Source organism: Myxocyprinus asiaticus, chromosome 15 (genome assembly GCF_019703515.2).
Source record: "Myxocyprinus asiaticus isolate MX2 ecotype Aquarium Trade chromosome 15, UBuf_Myxa_2, whole genome shotgun sequence".
Taxonomy (NCBI): domain Eukaryota; kingdom Metazoa; phylum Chordata; class Actinopteri; order Cypriniformes; family Catostomidae; genus Myxocyprinus; species Myxocyprinus asiaticus.
Window position 1 is genome coordinate 3369364 of NC_059358.1, and position 25163 is coordinate 3394526.

Consider the following 25163-nt stretch of genomic DNA (forward strand, 5'->3'; position numbering starts at 1 on the left):
CCGATGACAGTGGTGTTATCTGCAAACTTCAGGAGCTTGACAGAGGGGTCCTTGGCGATACAGTCATTGGTGTAGAGGGAGAAGAGTAGTGGGGAGAGCACACATCCCTGGGGGGCACCAGTGCTGATTGTATAGGTGCTAGAAGTGAGTTTCCTCTGTCTCACAAGCTGCTGCCTGTCCGTCAGAAAGCTGGTAATCCACTGACAGATAGACATGGGAACAGAGAATTGGTGTAATTTATTCTGGAGTATAGCTGGGATGATGGTGTTGAAAGCTGAACTGAAGTCCACAAAAAGGATCCTTGCATATGTCCCTGGTCTGTCCAGATGTTGCAGGATATGATGCCATGCCATGTTGACTGCATCCTCCACAGACCTGTTTGCTCGATAAGCAAATTGAAGAGGATCTAGAAAGGGTCCAGTGATGTTCTTCAGGTGGGCCAACACCAGTCTCTCAAATTATTTCATGACCACAGACATCAGGGTGACAGGTCTGTAGTCATTAAGTCCTGTGATTTTTGGTTTCTTTGGGATAGGAATAACGATTGAGCGTTTGAAGCAGCATGGGACTTCACACTGCTCCAGTGATCTATTGAAGATCTGTGTGAAGATGGGGGCCAGCTGGTTAGCACAGGATCGAAGACACGCTGGTGAGACGCCATCTGGGCCTGAAGACTTCCTCGTCTTTTGTTTCCGAAAGACGTGGCTCACATCATCTTCACAGATCTTATGTGCAGGTTGAGTAGCAGGAGGGGGGAGGAAGAGGGTTGCAGGAGGTGTTGGTGTTTGTGTGAATTGAAGGTCAGAGTGGGTGTGGGGTGTGAGATTGGGCCTTTCAAATCTACACTAGAACACATTCAGGTCGTCAGCCAGTTGTTTGTTCCCTACAGGGTTGGGGGTAGAAGTTGTTTCATGCCACTCCACACTGATGCAGGGTCGTTAGCTGAAAACTTGTTTTTCAGCTTCTCAGAGTATCTCCTTTTAGCCAAAGTTTGTTTGTTATTGTTGAACTTTAAATAAGTCCTAGTATGAATGCACATATCCTCACAGAAACTGATATATGATGTAACAGTATCTGTGAGCTCATCCAAGTCTGTGGCTGCAGCCTCAAAAACACTCCAATCAGTGCAATCGAAGCAGGCTTGTAGTTCCCGCTCTGCTTCATTGGTCCATCTCTTTACAGTCCTTACTACTGGCTTGGTTGATTTTAATTTCTGCCTGTAGGTTGGAAGAAGATGAACCAGACAGTGATCAGAGAGTCCCAAAGCTGCTCTAGGGACAGAGCGATATGCATCCAGTATGTTCCTGTCTCTGGTGGGGCATGTGATGTGCTGTTTGTATTTGGGCAGTTCACGTGTGAGATTTGCTTAGTTATTATTATTCTTAGGGATTTTAACAGAGTCCGGGTATTGTTGTTCCATGTTTGTGATCTGGTCAGCCAGCTGTTGCAGCGCTGTGTTCAAACACGTGTTTGGCGCGATATACACACTCATCAGAATAAACAAGGAAAACTCCCGTGGCGAGAAGAAAGGCTTACAGTTAATAAAGAGCGCTTCCAAATTAGGACAACACATCTTCTTTAACGTTGTTACATCTGTACACCAACTTTCATTGATATAAAAGCATGTTCCACCGCCTCTTGTTTTCCCCGTTAACTCCGTGATACGATCCGCTCTGAACAGCTGGAAGCCTGGCAGATGAGATGTAGTTCGTCCGTTTTGTTTGGAAGAGAGCAGAGATTCGCTAAGTGAATACCCGGCAGCACTGTTCGAAATCCGTGCCGACGGAGTTTGACCAGCACACCGACTTGTCTTCCTCGTCTGCATCTCCTGAACAATAAAGCAGCACCTCCAACTAAAATGTCCAGCAAAACATCTGAATATTCAAAAACTGGGAAAACATTGTCTGGTACACGCTGTCGAATGTTCAGCAGTTTGTCTCTGTTAAAACTGACTGGAAAAAGATTACTAAACACAGGACAAACAAACAAAAACAACAAAAGAACTGAAGAGCTCCACACCAAGGCAGCCATCTGCGGCGCCATCATGATGATCAATGTGGTGAATAATTATCGGATATATTAAGTAAAGTGCTTATTTGCTAAATACTGAATCTGTGCATGGCTTTATCATCTTATTGAAGCTTGAATTAGTTGTCATGCTTTATTGTACAGAATTTTTTTTTCTGCGGACTGTTCGGTTACTTTTCGGATCGCGTGTTGTAAATGGGCCTTGCGATGAAATTTTGAAGACATTTTATTATTTATGAATATTTGTTCTACTTTCTTCTGTTATATGCATTGTTTGTGAGTTAATGTTACCTTACCATTGAGTTTTTTTAATCGCATTTGTCAAAGTTGAGATAATTGTGTGGTGCTTTTTTTTTAATCTCTTGCAGAGACGTATAACGATGCAGAGAGGTGACACATTACCTCAGCTGCAACAAGTGTTGCAGAAATTACCACTGCCCTTTTTGCTCAGCCAGCGTGTTTAAGCCAGCCAAACTGGTCAAATTAAAAAGTCATCATCAAAGCCACTTCAACAAGTCAGTTGTCCATGAGGTATGAATATCTTGAGTTATTTGTTTAATATATGTAGTCACAATATATTATAGCATAATATTTTATGGATTTAATATATTGTGCATGGATTTAGAGCTTCAAAGTGTTTGTGCCGCACAGTGCAACTTTGCATATTAAGAAATCTGTTTTTTTTATTTGTGTATTTTTGTTGCAGTAAGATGACAGCCAAATTTGCTCCTGGCACATGGATGCTACTGAAAAACAAGGTTGGTTATAAAGAAGTCTGCTGAAGTTGGGACAAGTGTCAAACCCTTACACTTAACCTCATGCTTCTTTTTTTTTTAGGATGTCCCCCAACAGATTGGTGGTGTGGACTGTGGAGTCTTCATGTTGAAGGTGAAACAAATTATGTTTTGATATAAATAAACCAATGATTGGTGTGCTTCTTAAGTAGTAGTTAAAGAAGGAACAAGGAATCAATTTTCTTGATTTTTGTTGTTTTTCAGTATGCTCTACATCTTGTTTTGGGAGCACCCTTTGATTTTACATCTAAGTAATTACATCATGTTTGCTATGATACTGTGCATTGTTTTGTGTGTTTCTTCCAGTGAAAAGAAACAAAAAGAGCCTTTTGCTAATGGCATCTTTATATACAGTAGATGGCACTTTGCAAATGTTTCGCAAAAGCATATGAAAAAACGAGCAATATATCCCTCTGTCTGACAGACACACAATGCTCGTTGAGGTTTATTGCAAGCAGTGGCATAGCCAGGGAATATTAGTAACCCAGAATATTAGGGGTTACGCCCTTGATAGCAAGCACATGACACTCAAAGAATTTTGCTATCTAGCAAGGATAGGATAGAGAGCATATTGAATTTGAGGATGATTTGTTGCCGGCTTGAGCTTGCACCTTTCCTCTATCTCCAGTGTCCTCGCCTCTTCAGAAATGCACTCATGGTGGTTCGCACCGGTGCACTGCGGTTGTTGCATTTTCCTGTGGTGATCACGTCAGGTATATCTTGTCGCTGGGCTTCATTAGTGAGACATTACTCGCTCAGGTGAGGTGCTCACCATAATTCCCCCCCACCCCCGGGGGCAGTAAAACGGAACAAAGGAGCCCAGGAGAATACGTAGCTTGAAGTTTTTCCAAAGTATCCTTATTATGACTTGACGCTCCCCTACTCGTGAGTGTTTTTGAACTTTAGTGAGAATTAACAGAATTGAATTGATCTGACCTTATGTCCTACTACCAAGGTGGCTAGTGGCATTTATTATGCATTTTTGGTCTGTGACTGTTCTATGCTTTTCCCTACTACAGTGTGGAAGCAGACAGTATTTACACATATATGTATGTGATAGAATGCAATATTTCACTATCCAATGGCTAGTGTCATTGTTAACTTCTACCACGTCGAGGGGACTTTTTGGCTCTCCTTCCATCCTATTGTTCAATACAAAGAGGAGATTGTATTTGCGCTTTTCTACCTTCTTGGCTAGTAGCGCAATGCATGTGTGCATCCAGTAGCACGGCGCAATGGTATAGAATTCCCTATAGCATTAGCAACTGACGCAGCTTTGAAGTGACCGGCTTGAAAGGGAATGCTCAGGTTATGACTGTTACCTCGGTTCCCTAAAAGCAGGGAAGAGATGTGCGCATGCTTGCCGCACAACTGATTTCTCACTGTAAAGGGACAGAGAGATGTGAATTACAACACTTGAGGACAACACAATAGCTGAACTTGAAATGACCAGAGTGTTGTTTTCAGCTGTATTTTGGTGCAACAAAGTTTTTTTTTTTTTTTTTTTTTTTTATAAAGAAAACTCTCTTGTTGTATGCTGATTCTACATATGTTCTACCTATACATCTATCTATAGATCACAGTATTTTCTACAGTATTTAGACAGTATATAGACAAACAGATAATTATATAGGCCACAAGATGGAGCCAGATATAAGTCATAGTGAAAAAATTACTTCGCTTCAAAGGAGAGAACATCAAGTTGAGCATACCATCAAAAAATAACTTTGTAGGCCTACATATAAAATCTAAATCAAATTTCAGCCTTTTCAAATGGCTCAAAAAGCAAGGATTTGAGTTATTTATTTATTTACTTTTTTACAAGAAAAAAAAAAAAAAAAAAAACCCAGCCCAGAAACACATCTAGATGAAAATGTGAGTGGTGCTTGTCCATGCAAAACTCGCCACCACAAAGTTTGGGTGATTTCTAGGGCATTGCTAGCTTGTTGCTAAGCCGTTCTGACTATATATTGTGGGGTTGTCATGGTATACTTGGTAGGTACTAGGGCGTTTTACATGGTTGCTATGGTGCAACCAAATTCCTAAACGAAAGTAATGAGCAATAGTATAGACTTAGCAAACAACACTAAAAATATCGACATGATGCAAGACTGAAGGGCTTTGCACAGTATTGGTGATGGAGGAATGAGACTATTCTCGAATAAGCTTTGCTGATGCACAGTCAATGGATCAATCAGTAGTTTTAGCAGTGTGCAAGAAAATGCAAGTCACATCTGTTTGATAAACATTTCCTTGCTCATTCACAGCATTCACAGACAGCACATTTAAAGGTACGGTAAATACAGGGTGAGATAGAGAACAGGGCAGTCTAATTATCACTTAGATTCATCATTCAGCACACGGAACAGAATGTATGTGATGAAAAGTCAGGGGAGGTGGGGCTGATTGCCACAGTCTCTGATTAAACAGATATTGATAAACCTGTCACCTGTGCCTTCTGCTCACCTTCACCTTCATGTATGAAGAGGCTCCCAGAGGCCTTTTTCTAGTCAGTCTGGCATGAAGTGGTGTGTTGGGTGTCAAAAGGAAAAGTTTAACCAAAATTAAAAAAAATCTGTAATCAGTTACTCAACCTCATGTTATTCCAAACCCGTATGACTCTTTCTTCAGTTGAGATGTTGGGCAGAATGACGCCGCATCATAACATGCCAAGTTTGAATGAGGGCACGTACAAAGACATGAGAGCAGCAGTAGTACTTTTATGATACTTTTATGGTGCTTTGTAGTAATTGTAGACATGTGCTCTGTCAATTATAAACACATTTCCTCATTTCAGGAACATAAAATATTTTTGGAAGAAAGTGCAACAAGTGGGATTGTATAATGTGTGAAACATTGCATTGTACCATTTTGTACAATCCAGAATTGCCTTCAGTTGTACAAACTTGAGTTGTGCAAAAGAGGAAGTGTGAGGCAATGGAGTGTCCCAACACTTCTAAAAACACTGAAGTCAGCAGCAGCACTGTTTGCGAGTTGCATCGGAGAACTGTCTTGTGGCTATGCTTTTGAAACAGTGAATATTTTAGCGTTCAAAAATTGGCCCCCATTCACTTCCATTGTAAGTGCCTCACTGTAAGCCAGACTTTTGCTTTTATTAAAGAAAAGGAGGGGCAATTCAAAATTATTTTTGTGGTAATCAATATTATGATACAAAGGCTGTTGTTTAAGCATTAAGAATATGAACACGGAATATTCCTTTTACTACATTAGTTAACATTAATTTACAATGAACAATACTTTTACATCACTTGCTAACCTTGGTTAATGTTAATTTTTTACATATACAAATACATCATTATACTTAATGTATTTACTAATGTTAACAAACAGAACCTTATTGCGAAGTGTTACCAGTGTTTATTAGGGGGGCCAAATATGTTGAGATTTAGAATATATTTAAACAAACCATGACCTTAAAGGTGCTGTAAGTAATTTTTTTTTTTTAAATTAATTGACATGCAAAAAATGGCTCTTTTACAGTACCTGTCAGATATTATGGAAATAGGTGCCATAAAATATCACACCTGTCTCTGTAACAGCTCTAGGCTGGGTAAACAGCGGGTGAAAAGATGTCTGCGAGCCACGGTCTGATAGTCAGAAGAAATTCTGCCGTCAGTCATTGTGCAGGTTCACAGGGCAGCCCATATATGCTCAAATAAGTGCAGTTACGGTGTCCTGCTCCCGTGAAACACTCAGTGTTGGATGGCGAAAAGCTCAGAGGGACCCATTGTCCTCCATCTGCACCAACACAACGGCCTCTAGTGTCTTTGGAGTGCATGTTTTGGAAAGAGGGGGCATGGCTAATTCAACAGCTAGTCTGCTGGAAATTCCAGAATGGTTCAAATCGCTTAACAGCACATTTTAGTTTTAAAGGTAGTCACATAACTCATCCTGCAGTGTTGTGCTGCAGACATAAATGATACCTTAATTGTTGAGAGGTGTTCTGTTACTTTTCAAAGCAACCAGACTTATGATTTTCACCTGGAAGACAATATAATGGGTTTTTATTATATTATAGGTTATTTTTAGGTTATATTTTTATAACCTAAAAATGTGTGTAAACAAAATATCATACACTTGGTGATGGGCTCTTTTTATAGGGGCCAGTAAGCAACTGCGTAGCAACCACTTAGCAACGCCTTAGCAACAACCCAGAATATACTGTAATAGCCACTGAATAACAACATACATGAGAACAGTTTTGCCACTGTGGCATTTAAGTCATTTTTATTTATTTATTTTATTTTAGAGGTATTAGGGAGGCCAGCAGGGGGTGCTCACCCTGTGGTCTGTGTGGGTCCTAATGCCGCAGTATAGTGACGGGGACATTATACTGTAAAAAGGCACCATCCTGACTCTTTGTGGTCAAAAAAAACTTCTTGTAAAGAGTAGGGGTGTAACCCCGGTGTCCTGACCAAATTCCCCCCATTGGCCCTTCTCAATCATGGCTTCCTAATAATCCCCATTCATGAATTGGCTCTATCACTCTACTCTCTACTCACCACCAATAGCTGGTGTGTGGTGAGCATACTGGCACACTATGGCTGCCGTCGCATCATCCAGGTGGATGCTGCACACTGGTGGTGGTTGAGGAGAGTCCCCTGTTCACTGTGTAAAGCGCTTTGAGTGCAGTGTCAGAAAAGTGCTATATAAATGTAACATTCATTCATTCATTCATTCATTCATTTGTAAAGAGCTTTTAACAACACACATCATTTCAAAGCAGCTTTACAGAAAAATATGTTGTGTAACAGAAAAAGATGTTATAATGTCTGTAATGTCTTAAAGTTCTCTTTGTATAGTTTAAATAAATAACGTGATTGAAAATCATACCTTAAAAATGATTTGTCTTTAGGCCCCTAGTGAGCAAGCCAAAAGTGACTGTGGCAAGGAACCCAAAACTCCATAAGATGTTAGTTAATGGAGAGAAAAAAACCTTCGGAGAAACCAGGCTCAGCTGGGAAAGCCAGCATGAATATAATGCCAATATTAGTTGTTAACAACAACCCATCTAGCTAGATAAATTCCTGTGAAATAACTGTCAGTTTCTAACTATATAAAATGCTATGGAAAATTCTATTTAAACTTGAAATAAGACAAAACAAAAAACAAAAACCAAACACACACACACACACACACACACACACACACACACACATAGACATATACACTGGCAGCCAAAAGTTTGGAATAATGTACAGATTTTGCTCTTATGGAAAGAAATTGGTACTTTTATTCACCAAAGTGGCATTCAACTGATCACAGTGTATAGTCAGAACATTAATAATGTGAAAAATTACTATTACAATTTGAATAAAAAAAATTCAGAACTTCTTAAACTACTGCAAAGAGTTCTCATCAAAAAATCCTCCACGTGCAGCAATGACAGCTTTGCAGATCCTTGTTATTCTAGCTGTCAGTTTGTCCAGATACTCAGGTGACATTTCACCCCACGCTTCCTGTAGCACTTGCCATAGATGTGGCTGTCTTGTCGGGCACTTCTCACGCACCTTACAGTCTAGCTGATCCCACAAAAGCTCAATGGGGTTAAGATCCATAACACTCTTTTCCAATTATCTGTTGTCCAATGTCTGTGTTTCTTTACCCACTCTAACCTTTTCTTTTTGTTTTTCTGTTTTAAAAGTGGCTTTTTCTTTGCAGTTCTTCCCATAAGGCCTGCACCCCTGAGTCTTCTCTTTACTGTTGTACATGAAACTGGTGTTGAGCGGGTAGAATTCAATGAAGCTGTCAGCTGAGGACATGTGAGGCATCTATTTCTCAAACTAGAGACTCTGATGTACTTATCCTCTTGTTTAGTTGTACATCTGGCCTTCCACATCTCTTTCTGTCCTTGTTAGAGACAGTTGTCCTTTGTCTTTGAAGACTGTAGTGTACATCTTTGTATGAAATCTTCAGTGTTATTTGGCAATTTCAAGCATTGTATAGCCTTCATTCCTCAAAACAATGATTGACTGATGAGTTTCTAGAGAAAGCTGTTTCTTTTTTGCCATTTTTGACCTAATATTGACCTTAAGACATGCCAGTCTATTGCATACTGTGGCAACTCAAAAACAAACACAAAGACAATGTTAAACTTCATTTAATGAACCAAATAGCGTTCAGCTGTGTTTGATATAATGGCAAGTGATTTTCTAGTACCAAATTAATATTTAGCATGATTCCTCAAGGATAAGGTGTTGGAGTGATGGCTGCTGTCTAGATTTGATCAAAAATGACTTTTTTCAAATAGTGATGGTGCTGTTTTTTACATCAGTAATGTCCTGACTATACTTTGTGATCAGTTGAATGCCACTTTGGTGAATTAAAGTACTAATTTCCTTCTGAAACAGCAAAATCTGTACATTATTCCAAACTTTTGGCCACCAGTGTGTATATATATATATATATATATATATATATATATATATATGCCAACCAAAATTGTTATACCATTTTCTGACATTGTGTTTAGGCGTAAAACAGGAAGAAAGTTTTGCTTCTTTCCTGTTTTGTCATCATAGAAATGTGTCACCATGACCTCATTATAAGAAGAATTATACGAGAGTGAAAGTGTCATTGATACAGGGTCTACTCTACTGGACTGACCTTTTAAGGTACAAAATATTTATTGATTCCTCTTCTATTTTCTTCAGTTTAACTTGTGAGGATAATTTTTTTTTTTTTTCACCAGGTAAACAATTACAACAGTTATTGTCTAAAAATGAAAGTTTTAGACTTGGAAAATTACATCAATATTCAATGTTGAATAGGCTACAGAAGTAACATGATTTATGGAAAGTTTCTAACATTGTTTTTTTAAATGAGTATTAGTTTATGAGAGCTGTTTTTTCACTACTACTGTTGGTTAATAGCTCATGTACTGTTTTTATTGTTGGAGGAATAACAATTCTGAGACTATTTTAATAAATAGTTCAAAGGTATGTTAATTCTGAAGATGTCTAATACACTTGGGAGAGCAGTCTGTTAGCATTCACATTCATCTAAATAGCTTTGCTATCCATATGCATCATTTAGGGGAGGGGAGGGGAGGTGCGGGTGGGGCATGTCCCTACCACTTTTTGCTTTGCCAATTTTGACCCTACCACTTTTTGAAATTGCTTTTTTCAGGTAAGTGTCCAATGCAAAAACAACATCCAGTTCCCATTCAGGTGTGTTATAATAAGTGGCATTTTTGTTTCAAATGTTATTATAAGTGCTCATTGCAGCTGTTATCAGTGGCGTTGAGTGACAGCGGACGGTGATATTCTTTCTGCTGTTCTGCAGCTCACGCTCCTTTCCATTTGAATGCAAACAGATGTGTGATATACATCCACTGACATTCATATACAATCTTTGCTTATTAACTTATATATTAGGTCAGATTAGAACCTGAAACTCCTTGTACTAGAGGCAAAGACTTCACCATTAGACCATTTAGTCATTCTAGCTAGATTTAGATTTAGCGATCCATGAATTTATCCACTAATTGACAAAATCCCATTGAGTGTTAATCTTGTCAAAGAAATCATTTATGAAAACGTTAGTTAACAAAGTTTTTTTTTTTATTTCGTCAACGATAACGAATACGAGAAGAAAAAGATGCATCATAACGATAATGAATACATTTTATTAAAGCATATAAAAATAATGCTGCAAGATATTAACAGTGCAAGATACAGTATAAATAGAAGAAGAAACATCTAGAGAAACATCTGTTAATAGAAGATCATGTTAGATAGTCCTCTAATCCAATAATCCAGTGTGTTGTGGATTTCCCCTCTTAAAATGCGTGAGTTGAACACCGGCAAAATGAACCACTTTAAAATGGGTTAATCCAAATATGCATGGACGTATCAATTACAATAAGACCAGTTACATGCATTAATAAGATAAATAGGGTCAATATTGATTTTTGCAGACTTTAATATTTGATTTCCCAGCCTGAGCAGCTTAAAAGTTTCCAGAAGCCACTCTAAAACCAGCCAACAAACCAACATAACCAGGCTGGGAGACCAGCAAACCAACTTAGGGTGCTGTTAAGCTGTTTTTCTGTTAAGCAGGGTTGGAAAGACAACATATTCACTAAACATCTGTTTGACAATTTATTTGGGAATCCTGTTCAGCAGGTACTTAACTCATAAACTTACACTGACTCAAATTCACAAGACCAATAGAAACTCTATTGCAACAAAACTTCTGTGCAACAACCTCATACAGTATATCGCTAGAGATTCCATGATGCATTTCCTGTGCTGTATTATCTACTAAGTATTTGACCCCTTAAACCACCATATATTTAACACACAGGTGTTTGGTTTAGTCAGCCCTATATGTTTTACACTGCTTTATTTTATTATTAATAAGTAATATTTTACTGGCTTAAACCTCAACAAGTGATTATTTTGTGATCTAATAGTTAATCGCAAAAGTAAAAGATCAACCTTGTAATTTTAAGAATCGATATCGGGATCATTCAAATGAAGATCGTGATTAATTGGAAAATCGATTTCTTTACCCAGCCATTTTTTTTGTGAGCAAAGTTTTAGTAAAACTAAAACTTTTTTGTTAACTGAAATAAAAATAAAAACTAAACCAAAATACTTACAAAATACAAAAAATAATCTTGAATTCATTTTATTTTTGATACACAGGGTGAATATGGGCAAACTGGGACACTTTTAATTATAATTCAAATGCCACATAACGTCATGGTTACTGGTGTAACCTCTGTTCCCTGATGGAGGGAACGAGACGTTGGTGTCGATGTAGTGACACTAGGGGTCACTCTTGGGAGCCCGAGACACCTCTGGTCTTTGATAAAAGGCCAATGAAAATTGGCGAGTGGTATTTGCATGCCACTCCCCCGAACATACGGGTATAAAAGGAGCTGGTATGCAACCACTCATTCAGGTTTTACGCTGAGGAGCCGATATAAGGTCCGGCCATTTCAGCGGGTAGTTCAGCGTTGTGGCAGGAGGGACCAACGTCTCGTTCCCTCCATCAGGGAACGGAGGTTACACCAGTAACCATGACGTTCCCTATCTGTCACTCACTCGACGTTGGTGTCGATGTAGTGACACTAGGGGTCCCTATACAAAATGCCACAAGGCTGAACTGTGTTACGTGAACTGGCGGTGTGTGGTGGGCAGACTTGCTGTGTGCCTCATAGCCAGCACACCAGGTCGACACGTAACCTCCCCCAACACAGTTATGAGTGTCGAACGGCCCTTTTTGGGGACAAGTCGACTACCCAGAGATAGAGACAGGCTTAACCCAGTCGTGGCCTCTTTCCCCTTCTCTTTTTCCACTCCCTAAAAAAGAAGGGGGATTATCCGACTGGGCCGCCAGGTCTAGTCGGGGGGTGTCCCTCCCAAGGGGAGGACACCGCGGAGACCACACCTCGCCCCAAGAGAGGGGGGATATTTAAGTGGAAGAATACATCACATGGTCTTTCCAACCATGTGGAGAGCCTTCAAGGTAGATCCTACCCAATGGGGGAGGAGTTACTACAACATGGAGACTGAGGGGCTCTGCCCAAGGAAGACGCAGTTTGCCAGTAGGGAAACGAACTAGCGGAAGATATAGATCGCATGGGGTTAGCCTTACAGGGAACCGCCACATGCGGAGCACCTACCCCAGAACCGGGCTCTTAGTTAGCGCGTGTACTGGGCCGGCAGCGAGTCTCTCCGAAAACTCGACTGCCACAGGGCTCGGAGGAAGTCAACCAGGGAACAACTTTTGTGAACACTACTGGGAATTAACAGCGCACGTCTTCAGCTCAAAAGGAGGTGGAAGGCGCTATGTGCAAGCGATACACCCGGCCGGCTATTCCAGGCTTATCCGCTTGTGTTGTGTGCCACTACCTGGGACGAAACCGGTTCCACCCGGAGGTTGTAGAACCTTGCAAAGGTGTTGGGTGTTGCCCAGCCCGCTGCTCTGCAATGTCTGTTAGAGAGGCACCTCTGGCCAGAGCCCAAGAAGCCGCTACACCACGGGTAGAATGGGCTCGTAGCCCTACCGGGGCGGCATGTTTTGGGCGAGACATGCCATAGTTATGGCGTCAATGAGCCAGTGGGCGATCCTCTGCTTGGAGACAGCGCTTCCTTTCCGCTGTGCACCGAAGCAGACAAAGAGCTGCTCAGAGAGTCTAAAGCTCTGCGTGCGATCCAAATAGATGCGCAAAGCGCGCACCGGACACAGCAACGCCAGGGCTGGGTCTGCCTCCTCCTGGGGCAGCGCTTGCAGGTTCACCACCTGGTCCCTAAAAGGAGTGGTGGGAACCTTGGGCACATAGCCCGGTCGGGGTCTCAGGATCACGTGAGAATAACCCGGACCGAACTCTAGGCACGTTTTGCTGACAGAGAACGCTTGCAGGTCACCTACCCTCTTGATGGAAGTGAGCGCAGTCAGGAGGGCAGTCTTCAAGGAGAGTGCCTTAAGCCCGGCTGACTGCAAAACTCAAAGGGGGCTCTCTGTAGACCCTGAAAAACTACAGAGGTCCGATGAGGGAACAAGGCGTGGCTTGGAGGGATTCAGCCTCCTGGCGCCTCTTAGGAACCTGATGATCAGATCATGCTTCCCTAAGGACTTACCGTCGACTGCGTCATGGTGTGCTGCTATGGCAGCAATGTACACCTTCAAGGTGGAAGGGGACAGCCTCCCTTCCAACCTCTCTTGCAGGAAGGAAAGCACTGATCTGACTGCGCACCTCTGGGGGTCTTCCTGATGGGAAGAACACCACTTAGCGAACAGACACCACTTAAAGGCATACAGGCGCCTCGTAGAGGGAGCCCTAGCCCGAGTGAACGTGTCTACCACCGCAGGTGGGAGACAGCTTAGGTCTTCCGCGTCCCGTCCAGGGGCCAGACATGGAGATTCCAGAGGTCTGGGCGCGGGTGCTGGATGGTGCCCCTTCCCTGAGAAAGAAGGGCCTTTCTCAGGGGAATTTGCCCGGGGGGAGCTGTCACGAGGAGCGTGAGGTCCGAGCACCACGTCTGGGCGGGCCAGTGGGGCCTCGCGGCGGGGCAGAGCTTGAGGTGCCACACCACATCGTGGCCGTGCCGAGTCCGAGGACATCGAAGCACTTACCTGGCTCCTTGTGACCACCCCCGGAACAGCCTGGGACGGGGGAGGAAGAGGCCTGTCCTCATGACCCGTGGAGACTGTCACATCGGGGGCGGATTTGTGCCACAGCTGGGCGCTCAGGGCGGGAGACCGCCACTGGAGCGCCAACCTGCCAAATGGAGTGGTGGACGGTGGTCGTGATGCCAGCCGTACACACCGAATATGTGACCCAGGGAACAAGGAAACCACTCTTGCGGAGCTCTTGAGTACTGCAGCCACTTGGGCATGCAGCGCAATTAAATGCAAAAGGTAACAAAGAGAAGATCTGCTTACCAGCTCCAGAGCAGCGGGTTTCGTTGTCCCTGGGTCGCCCGTCTCAGGGGCACTTCGAAGACCTCCGTGGGTTCTTCGGTGCCGGCTGTGAGACGGGTGGCGTCGGCTTCCTGCGGTGGACTCCACGCCGGGGCCAGGCCGGAGGGGCGGGCTGCGGCGGAGCTGGTGCAGTCACCGCAGGGGGACGCCCTCGGCGATGAGTAGATGGGGGGATCTTGAGCCACGCCGGGGCAGGACAAGCCGGCTAGCATCCATCTACTGCTCTACCATCGAGAACTGCTGGGCAAAGTCCTCGGTGTCGCCGAATAGGCCCGCCTGGAAAATGGGGGCAGCAAGGAATCGTATCCTGTCGGCCTCACCCATCTTGACCAGGTTGAGCCAAAGGTGGCGCTCCTGGACCACTAGTGTGGCCATCGTCCACCCGGGAGACCGCGCCGTGACCTCCGTCGCTCGGAGAGCGAGGTCGGTCGCCGAGCGCAGTTCCTGCATCAATCCCGGGGCGGAACTACCCTCGTGCAGTTCCTTTAGCGCCTTGGCGGACTTGCAGGAGAGCCATGGCGTGCAGGGCGGAGGCGGCTTGTCCAGCAGCGCCGTAGGCTTTGACCGTCAGAGACGACGTAAACCTACAGGCCTTGGACGGGGGCTTTGGGCACCCACGCCAGGTGGCGGCGCTCTGCGGGCATAGGTGCACTGCGAGCGCCTTTATCCACCGGGGGATTGCCGAATAACCCTTGGCTGCCCCACCATCGAGGGTAGTGAGAGCGGGGAAGCTGAAAAGATCGGGACCGGGCAGTAAAAGGTGCCTCCCGCGACCTTGTCAGCTCTTCATGCACTTCCGGGAAGAAAGGAACGGGGCGGGGCGTGGCTTTGAGCGGCGCCGCGAGCCCAGGAACCAATCACAGAGCCGCGAGGGTTCAGGGAAGAGCGGTGAAATCCACTCTAACCGACGCTCGCGGCTGTCCGGGAAAGCATGTCGTCATCTCCGCGTCAGCCTGTGACTGGGCGATCGACCCCGTAGGGAGGAGCCCAGCCGAGGCTTCCGACTGGACGAGCCCGCTCTCCGATGCTGCGCTCGAGAGCTCATCACTTTCGCGGGCTCCGAATAAGAGGTCGAACTCGCCGTGAGACGAGCCGGCGGACTCACCCGGAAGCCCGATCGGGGCAGACGAGCGTGCTGGGGAATGGGAGGTCCGCGGGGGGATACCCGGCGGAGGCGGTCCCATTGGGGTCCCCAAATCGCCCCCAGTGCTAGCCACGCTGGCCTCAAACCTGTGGGTAAAAGGACCGAGGCGGGAGCCTCTGGGGTGGCTCGCTTCCTTACGAAGGCGAGCCGCGACCGCAACGTTGCCATGGACACATTCTCGCAATGAGAATGTGACCATCCACGAACGCTGTCTCCGCGTGAGCAGTGCCCAGACACGAAAGACAGTGATCGTGACCGTTAGAAGGCGAGAGATAACGAGCACAACCAGGAATAACACACAATCGGAAAAGCATCTTTAAAAAGACGCGTCTTTAAAAAGACGTTCCGTGTGTGCGCTCTTTTAGAGAAATATATACTCTTTTAGAGGGAAAAAATGCTCTTTCAGAAAATATACTCTCTAGTTTTTCTGCCGAAGCGCCCAGGGGCATTCTCTGCAGTGCACCAGTGCAGAGGAGGGAGAAGCCGCTGAAATGCGCCGTCAGATCCAGCAGAGGTGAATGAACCGTAGTATTCAGCTCAATGAGCATGACCGTTCGGCTCCGAAGAGAAAATCTGAATGAGTGGTTGCAACCAGCTCCTTTTATACCCGTATGTTCGGGGGAGTGGCATGCAAATACCACTCGCCAATTTTCATTGGCCTTTTATCAAAGACCAGAGGTGTCTCGGGCTCCCAAGAGTGACCCCTAGTGTCACTACATCGACACCAACATCGAGTGAGTGACAGATAGGGAACCTGACATTATACCTTTATAGAAAGCTTAGGTTGTCTCCTACCTTGGTCAAAAGCAACAAGAAATACTCAATACTGGGAAGAAGAACCTTTGGAGACCCTCTTTTGACCACATCCCAGATTGCAGTAGGCAGTGTTGGTAAATTGGGACAGAGGAAAAATTATTCTATAGAAAATATCTACAAATTATTTTTTACATTTTTTTAATACACTTTCATATCATAAGTCATCATAAGTAACATTTGCAAACATTGAGTCAACATTTACTTTATCACCTTAAAAATATTTGGCTCAAATTTCTTGACCATTGCTTTTCCCACTGGTGGTGATGACATAAGCTCTGTCACAAATGTTATATCATCCATTTAAAACCTCAAAAAGTGAACTGTTTACTTCTCAAAGATTAGTTTACCAATGATTTTTTTTCTTACCATTTTAGGAAATAAATATGGATACAATGGGAATCCATTTTTTGTCAGCTGACACCATATGATCTAAATTATTTACTCTGAAGTACCCCTGAGAAGTAACCCTACTGACAAATAAATAAATAAATAAATAAATAAATAAATAAATAAAAGCTCACAAAAAACCAACAAGATGGTTTGCTGGTCTTGGCTGGTCAGTCTGGTCTGTTTACTGGTCTGAGAAGGGGTTCCGGGCACTTGTCAGTTGGTCAGTCAAAAGACATAATGAGCACTCCTAGCACTGAGTAAAAGATTGATCTTGTGATTTTAAGAATCAATATCGGGGTTGTTTAAATGAAGGTCACGATTTAATTGGAAAATTGATGAGCCAGACCAGCAGCCTTGGTTCCAGAAGTAGCTTATTTGTTCCTTTCATTTTCCGCATTGGCATTTAAAAAAAATACAAAATAAATAATAATCTGTAATAAGAATCTCATTAAACTCTTCATAATTATAGAACAGTAAGCCTCTTTGCATTCACAAGAGCATGTGTTGCTGTAGCTTGAGGGCCATTCAAATTGGATGTTATTTGAGCAGCATCTCTTAGCTCAGCGGCTGTGAGCAAACAGAAACATTTTGTACTATATTAGTGGCATTTCAAGTGTTTTTAAGTATTGGTATGAGTAGTTAGTGTAGCTGTGTACTTATCTCCTGCATTTATTGGAGTGGGGTTAAGTTCCTTGCTTAAAAAAAAAAAAAGATTAAGGATGCTTTCACACTAGCACTTTTGGTGGACACATGGGTTCGTTAGACATCAAAGTTCGAGCTGTATGCTTGATGTGAATGCTGTTTTCCAAATTCAAGTGCACACCCGCAACCTGCACTCGAGTCTGCTTGAAAAGGTGGTCTGGGGTACAGTCCATGTGAACTCCGGTACGGTTTGCTACTGATGAACACAATCCATCCTATTTCACGAAAGTAAACCGCATTGGTGATGTATAATTTGCATTTTTGCATGCTCCTGGTCGCAATTACTATGGTGTAATGCATTCCTTAAACCAGCTTGTCTCGCAATAAATCACCATCAGAGAGCAGCTCACACCCTTCACATCTCTTGCAGTGCATACAGACAAATGCTAATATTCTTCATATCTTTGCACATTTAACGCATCCGCTACAGACAAATGCATGTATCACTATGTTCATGTAAAGTTTTGGTGGTACATCCAAAGGGACAAATATTTCAATAATGCAGGCTGTCTGATTTACTGCATAATATTATTTGTGATCTACACAACAAAATTGTATTTCTCTTCTTAACTTGTTTTCATTGCTTTTTATTCATGTAATTCTCTAAAATGTGCACTCTACTAGAATACATTATGAAGGGGGAATGTGAACCAATCACGTATGTTCAATAAGAGCACCAAATTACTTTTGCTGTATTACTTAATTAAAATGAGCTACATGTAATGCAACACAATTCTTGAACATTTTGTCACAATTTAATTTCAATGCATTCAATCTACTTAAAGGGACAGTTCACCCAAAATTCTCTCATCATTTACTCACCCGCATGCCATCCCTTATGTGTATGACTTTCTTTCTTCTGCTGAACACAATCAAAGATTTTTAGAAGTATTTCGCAGCTCTGTAGGTCCATGCAATGTTAGTGAATGGGTGCCAAAATGTTGAAGCGGCAAAATAAAAGTACTCCAGACAACTGGTGGTTTAATCCATATATTCTGAAGCGATATGATATCTGTGGGTGAGAAACAGATAAATATTTAAGTCCTTTTTTACTATAAATTCTCCTCCCTGCCCAGTCAATTTACACTTTACTTTCACTTTCTCCTTCTCCTGTTTTGGTGATTCACATTCTTCATGCATATAGCCCCGTAATGGGTAGGGAGGAGAATTTATGGTAAAAACTGACTTAAATATTGATCTGTTTCGTACCCACACCTATCATATCATGTCTGAACACATGGATTTAACCACTGGAATCTTATGGATTACTTTTATGCTGCCTTTATGTGGATTTTGGAGTTTAAAAATGTTGGCACCCATTCACTTGCATTGTATGGACCTTCAGAGCTGAAATATTCTTCTAAAAATCTTAATTTATGTTCTGCAGATGAAAGAAAGTCATACACATCCGGGATGCATGAGGGTGAGTAAATGATGAGAGAATTTTCATTTTTGGGTGAACTATCCCTTTAAATGGTTTAAATGGAAGTTTACTTAATCCATTTGTGTCGGGACTACATGAATTTTTTTGGTTCATGTAAATAAACAGGACAGGGTATTTGTAGCAGGGACTAAAACAGTTAAAGGAATGAAAACGAAAACGAATGAGATTTTTAGCAGAATGTAACCGAAAACTGGAACAAAGTGATTTTCAATCGCTCCGGAGTGAAAAAGTTATTTTTAAATGCTGCCGGTAACCGGCTATAACCGGTTAATTTTGTTCCGATAATTTTTTCATGAAACTAAAGACCAAAGGGTTTCTCACAATATATTTTTGGAACTACACCACTTCATGTTTCCCAGGGAAAGGAGGCTGCGGAACTTCTGAACCGGAACAAAAAATACTGTTTTTGCTCAGAACCACGCTATATTAAAAACATTTTGTTTTTAGTCCCTGATTTGTAGTTCTCAGCATGCTTTGCATGGGACTTGATGCAGAGAGTAAAAATGTGACTTTATAGTGTTTATTGTTGTTATTTTGGAATTTAGAAGCACTTCTGTTATACTGGGTTACCAATGTGCTTATTTTGAGGATGGGTACACAAACAACATGTTTTATGTTGGTTTACCCAAGGAGCAATTACTACTTGGCATTTAGCATGCAAATGTATACTATTGCTAGCTAAAAGTTAGCTAAATATTGCTAGCTAAAAGTTAGCTAAATAGCATAACCTTGTAACATAAATTAGTTATGTGACACAAAATATGCTGTACTACTGAAGAAATGAATCATGTTAAGGACACATATAAAATAATTTTGAGGATACTTAATTTAAATTCAACTTCATTTCATTATGTTGAAATTACGTGAACAAGTTATGTGTTCTGACAAAGAATTAATGAACTAAACAAAGATAAAAATGTAACTTAATTGATTCATGTGGAACCAATGTACATGATTAAATCATGTAAATTCAGTGTAGAGTAGTAAACAGCTGCTGTGAGTTCTTGTGTTAATGATGCAGTTGTACAGCAGTTCTGACCCAAATAATATAATATGAACATAGACCAGTAGGAGCAGGGGGAGGGAGGATGAATCGAATTCAGGTTCGGACTAAGCAATCAAACCAAGTGTGAAAGCACCCTAAACCAGCATGGATTTCATATTTGTCCACACTCCAGTAGTTTATGCTGGTTTGGTGCTTGTCTAGCTGAGGACAAAAGCCAAGATGTTGAACTGCAAACATTAGCTGGTGAAACTGGTGGACCTGCACGGACCTGGTGAACCTGGTTGAGCTTGCTGGTCAAGTTAGTTAAGAAGCTCACCAGTTTACCATGCTGGTGGAGACCAACATTCAAAACACAACAAATGCTGGTCATTTTTGTTTTTTTTTAACAGGTTTGAAAGATGTAAAACTTAACATTTAAATTCTTGTCTTTAACTAAGATCTCTGTCTCCTTTTACAGGGTTGTATACTTGTCATAAACGGTGACAATGGTGTGGACAGAGAGCCTCCGTAACCTGGTGTTAGCGGTGTATGGATTCACTCTGATCACTGGCCTCCCAGCTAACATCCTGGCTTTCTACACCTTCTTCCAGAAAGTTCGCCAGCGGTCCACCCCAATAGATGTCCTGTTACTCAGTTTAACTATTTCGGACCTGATCTTCCTCTTCTTCCTGCCGTTTCGTATGGTGGAGGCAGCAAACATGCAATGGACACTGCCGTACTTCCTCTGCCCGCTGTCGGGTTTCATCTTCTACTCCACAATCTACAACAGCACTTTCCATCTGACAGCCATCAGCGTGGAACGCTACCTGGGTGTGGCCTTTCCCATAAAATACAAGCTAAAACGCAATCCCCGAAATGCAGTGATAGCCAGTGGTATATTCTGGGTGGTATCCATGGCGCACTGCAGTATCGTCTATATCATGCAATACCACAACCATTCCAACCCCAACATCACCGATCCATCCAAACGGAACACTTGTTATGAAGAATTCAGTCCCGAACAGCTCAAAATCCTCCTGCCGGTGCGCATGGAACTTTTTGCTGTGCTGTTCTGCGCACCTTTCCTCATCTGTTGCTTCTGCTACATCAAGTTCATCCACATCCTCTCCAATCTGCCCAACATAAACTCCAAGAAGCGGTTCAGGGCAATTGGGATGGCATTGGGCACGCTTCTGGTCTTCATTATCTGTTTCTTGCCCTACAATGTATCGCATGTTGTGGGATATGTAGGCAACTACAGCCCTGATTGGCGAGTGTATGCGCTGCTCACCAGCACGTTTAATGCATGTCTTGACCCATTCATATTCTACTTCTCTTCCTCAGCACTCAGAGGGACTTTCAAGAATGTCTTGCGAGAGCTGGTCAGGCGGCTGACCCTTCCCTGCTGTCGCTCTGCTCTCAAATGCCCCCTATTGAACTGTGTGAATACAGAGGAAAGAACTCAGAGTTCTACTGATAGCGTCCCCTTTGGCCATTAACTTACTTAATGCAAGTATGCAAATGCTTGACCAATGCATTGCAAGTGTGTAGTTCAGTTGAACAGACTAATGGTGCACTCTTGCATTGCTCTGGTGGTAACAACCCTATGCATTCAAATGGCTATAGAGTAAATTCAGGTGCCATTAAACCAAATTCTGAAGTAACATAGCGATGGTACAACAGGAATTAAAGAAACCTGCTACCAATTTAGATTGAACAAATTGAAAAGTGTCAACTGGGAGTCAGAGGGAAAGTGTGTAATTTCTGCGGCACTATGGCACCAAACAGAACTGCAAAAATAATTGTTTTTGAACAGGTTTTCGAAACACTCCGCCATCTGCAATTGTTTACCCTGCAGATTGCAATTCCAGTTGGCTGCACTAGTGGTTCAGAAATGACACATTTCACCATTGTCACATCTGCATGACTATTCTTTTGACATATTTCGTTTGTGTAAGTTTGAGTGGGCATGATTGTAATTTAATATATTTATAAAGAGAGATGTAGGTCTCCTGTGCTTTGTGACTGGACATCTTTGGCTAATGGCTGGACCAACCAAAGGGTAAAAGTTTGAATGATTAGTTTTATTTTCACACTGAATGTCAAGTATAAACATTGCACTTTACAATTTATTGTTGAATTTTTGTAAAAATGTTTTGGTGCTTTGAATGATTTGGACATTTAATGAGGTACATTTATTTTCTTTCGCCATTTTTGTGTATTAAGATTCAAGTTTGTATTGTTTTTAAAGAAATTATATATTTTTCATATACTAGTTTATACCAGTAAATGTAATTTCACACGTAAATATGCACACTAATTTTCTGCAAGAATAGATAAGCTTAGCTGAAGCTGTAGCTTAGCGATTAGCACACACGCTCCACTCAGGTTGAAATGCATTGCTCATGCAGGAGACATGCTGGTTAGAACATGACTTGTTAATAAAAAATCAAAAGCTTGCTTCATTTGTGAAATTGTACATTATAATTTTTTTCTTTTCTTGCATTTGCCTTGGTGGGTGCAGTAAATGTGCTGTAAGCAATGTTAGCCGTTTTGCTAACTTCCTCTAGCCATGCCACACAATTAGACTGATAACTTCTCTCGAAAGTAACACCCTCCAGCAAAGGAAGGTCCCAACCTGGGCTTGATTTGGAGTAGCACACTACCGTCCTATTACTATTTCTGCCATATCTATATATACAGTATTTCAGAAATAGTACTAATATTGAACTATTCTGAACAAAGCAACAATGTTAGCAAACCCAAGTGTTCAAAATGACTGACAGACAGATTGTGCGTCAGTCATTTGAAATACGGAGCCCCTTTAGAGGACAGAGAGTGAATTAATTTATGGCAGATGCTATTTGCACCCTGGTGCAAATAATGGTATATGCTATTTACACCCCAGTGCAAACTGTGGCAGATATTATTTGCACCCCAACCCTGGTGCAGATAGTATCAGATACTATTTGCAACCATATTTAAATACTAACATACAGTATTGGCATCACTCCAGAGTGTTTATTGTGTTTATTTAGAATCCCACAAACAAACTATATTAACCCCTACCCCTAAACCTAACCTTAACATAGGAAAAAAAAAAAAAAAACCTTGGTTTTAGTACAGTAACCATGGTTTCACACGGGATCTGTGCATTCTGTGCATTCTTGAAATTCACCGTGACCATATCACTGCAATGAAATCAACATTTATATCTATTATTTAAGTAGTATTAAAGGAAATATTAAGAGTGGAAACAGGAAATTGTATGGGAAAAAGAGTGGGACAAAACGCGGATCCGAACCACGGTCGCTAGGACAACAGTACACAGTCACACACCGTCTTTACACACCATGCCACTGCAGCAACAACAATTGGTTAGTTTGTCCTATATTTCTGTGGTTCCACCAGACTGTTGAGGTGCAAATAACTGCCCTGTGTGGCAGATGCTATTTACACATAGTGCATAGTGCAAATAGACACTTTTCCCTCTCAATAGTTTTGCGTTCGCTCACAGAAAGTTTTGCATTTCTCCGCAATGGTTTGTGTTCCCTCAAAATAGCTTTATCCATGGTATGGTAGATATAACACAAATTAACCATACTGTTACTATAGTAAAACGAATATGTTTTTTGTTGGCAGAATGATTATGCTTTTTATTACCAATATTTTGGTTTTCCTGTATTTTTACTATTGATTTACCAGTCAAAAAACGAAGCGCCACCGTAACACCTGATAAATCCCGTTAGCAGGTGCAAAGGAAAAATTGAATTAGAGAATAACCAAAGGAATGAATCCCGCACACTGATGTTGCTTGCTCTCTGTGTATAAATGTATTAATGCAACATTTCGGTCATGCGACCTTCATGTAAACAATGCCTGATGAAGGTCACATGACCGAAACGTTACATTAATAAATGTATACACAGACTGCAAGCAACAGCAGTGTGCATGATTCATTCCTTTGGTTATTCTACTATTGAAGAAAATAATTAAAAATATAATGGTTGAAATATGGTTACCGTAGTAAAACCATGGTAATTTTGTGGTTATGGTTTTACTACAAATACCATAGTTGAACTATAGTTAAAGTAGTAAAACAGTGGTTGATTTTCTTAGGTGATCGATAAAGAACTGCAAGGAAATGTAAAATAATTGTGAGGGAAAACAAAACATATTGTAAGGGAACTAAAAACGAATTGTGAGGGAACGCAAAACTAGTTCCGAAAATAAATTCCCTCCCTATACTCTAATAGGACACCAACAGTATTTGTTGATATCAGTCAGGATGTACATGTAAAAAAAATTTAAAAACACCTACAGCACCTTTAACCAAGCCATCTAAAACCATTTAAAAATAGAATATTTTTTCAGCATTAAAAGGTTTAATAAGTAAGGGATAATGTACAGTCAGCCGGTTGTTATCGCACAATAAACCCTGACAGGGTGATCAGGACCCCGACACGAAGCGGAGACTCTTGTATCACCCTGAAGGGGTTTATTTTGCAATAACTACTGGCTGACTGCACATTATCCTGCTTATTACACGGCTACTAACCAAGTAAAGAAATTCATGGACATAAAATATTTATTTGCGTTGAAAATATGTAATTTGAGAAGAAATTGCTGAAGAGCTGAAATCAACCTCTGATTTGCATCAGAGTTCTGTTGGTGTTTACTTTGTAAAAATGACCGTCTGACTCCTCAATATTCAGCCTATTACAAGACTACATGCCAAATAAATAAATGCACATGAAACATTGATTTGAGTTCAAACCGTTTTATTAGCTTTCTTGTAGAGATTGCACAGTGATCCGAGAAGCAGGAGAGAGGGCTCGCAGAACCCGGATGAGCGGTCTGATACGTCTTAATCCCTGGATGCACGGTTGTTACAGAGTAATATCTGACCGCTGGATGGCACCATTGACCAATTAGAATAGAGCAGCGGTGTCAAGCTCAGTTCCTGGAGGGCTGCAGCCCTGCAGAGTTTAGTTCCAGCCCTGCTCTAAAATGCCTCGTTGTAATCTTCAAGCACTCCTGAAGACCTTGATTAGCTGCTTCAGGTGTGTTTAATTAAGGTTGGAGCTAAACTCTGCTGGACTGTGGCCCTCCAGGAACCGAGTTTGACACCCCTGAAATAGAGTATTCCAGAGAGCCATGTAATAACATGACTTAGCTATTGTTTTAGCATTCGCATCAGACATTAGAAGTCTGAGCAAAGAACAACACTGGAATTTTTATGCCTTCTTTAACTTAATTCAAGTCATGTCATTTTTATTTGTATAGCACTTTTCACAATACACATCATTTAAAAGCAGCTTTACAGAAAAATCATACTGTATTTCTGTGGAAAAAGAAATAAAGTTTCTTCCAACAAAGTCTGTGTGCAGATTATGTCAAAGT

At 41.8% G+C, this 25163-nt stretch overlaps 2 protein-coding genes across 2 annotated transcripts; both read left to right on the top strand.

Moving 5' to 3' along the window:
- The first annotated feature begins 9360 nt into the window (after positions 1 to 9360).
- Positions 9361 to 25138, top strand: LOC127453193 (free fatty acid receptor 3-like). The gene is made up of 2 exons (XM_051719426.1): positions 9361 to 9457; positions 20239 to 25138. The coding sequence occupies exon 2, from the start codon at positions 20267 to 20269 to the stop codon at positions 21257 to 21259; it is 993 nt and encodes a 330-aa protein (XP_051575386.1). The 5' UTR covers positions 9361 to 9457; positions 20239 to 20266; the 3' UTR covers positions 21260 to 25138.
- On the top strand, positions 20267 to 21259 carry LOC127453362 (free fatty acid receptor 3-like). Its single transcript, XM_051719692.1, has one exon. It carries the CDS (start codon positions 20267 to 20269, stop codon positions 21257 to 21259), a length of 993 nt encoding a protein of 330 aa, XP_051575652.1.
- Positions 25139 to 25163: the final 25 nt, after the last annotated feature.

Coding starts and splice junctions, on each gene's coding strand:
- LOC127453193 (XM_051719426.1), top strand. CDS start 20,267: ATGGTGTGGACAGAGAGCCTCCGTAACCTGGTGTTAGCGGTGTATGGA.
- LOC127453362 (XM_051719692.1), top strand. CDS start 20,267: ATGGTGTGGACAGAGAGCCTCCGTAACCTGGTGTTAGCGGTGTATGGA.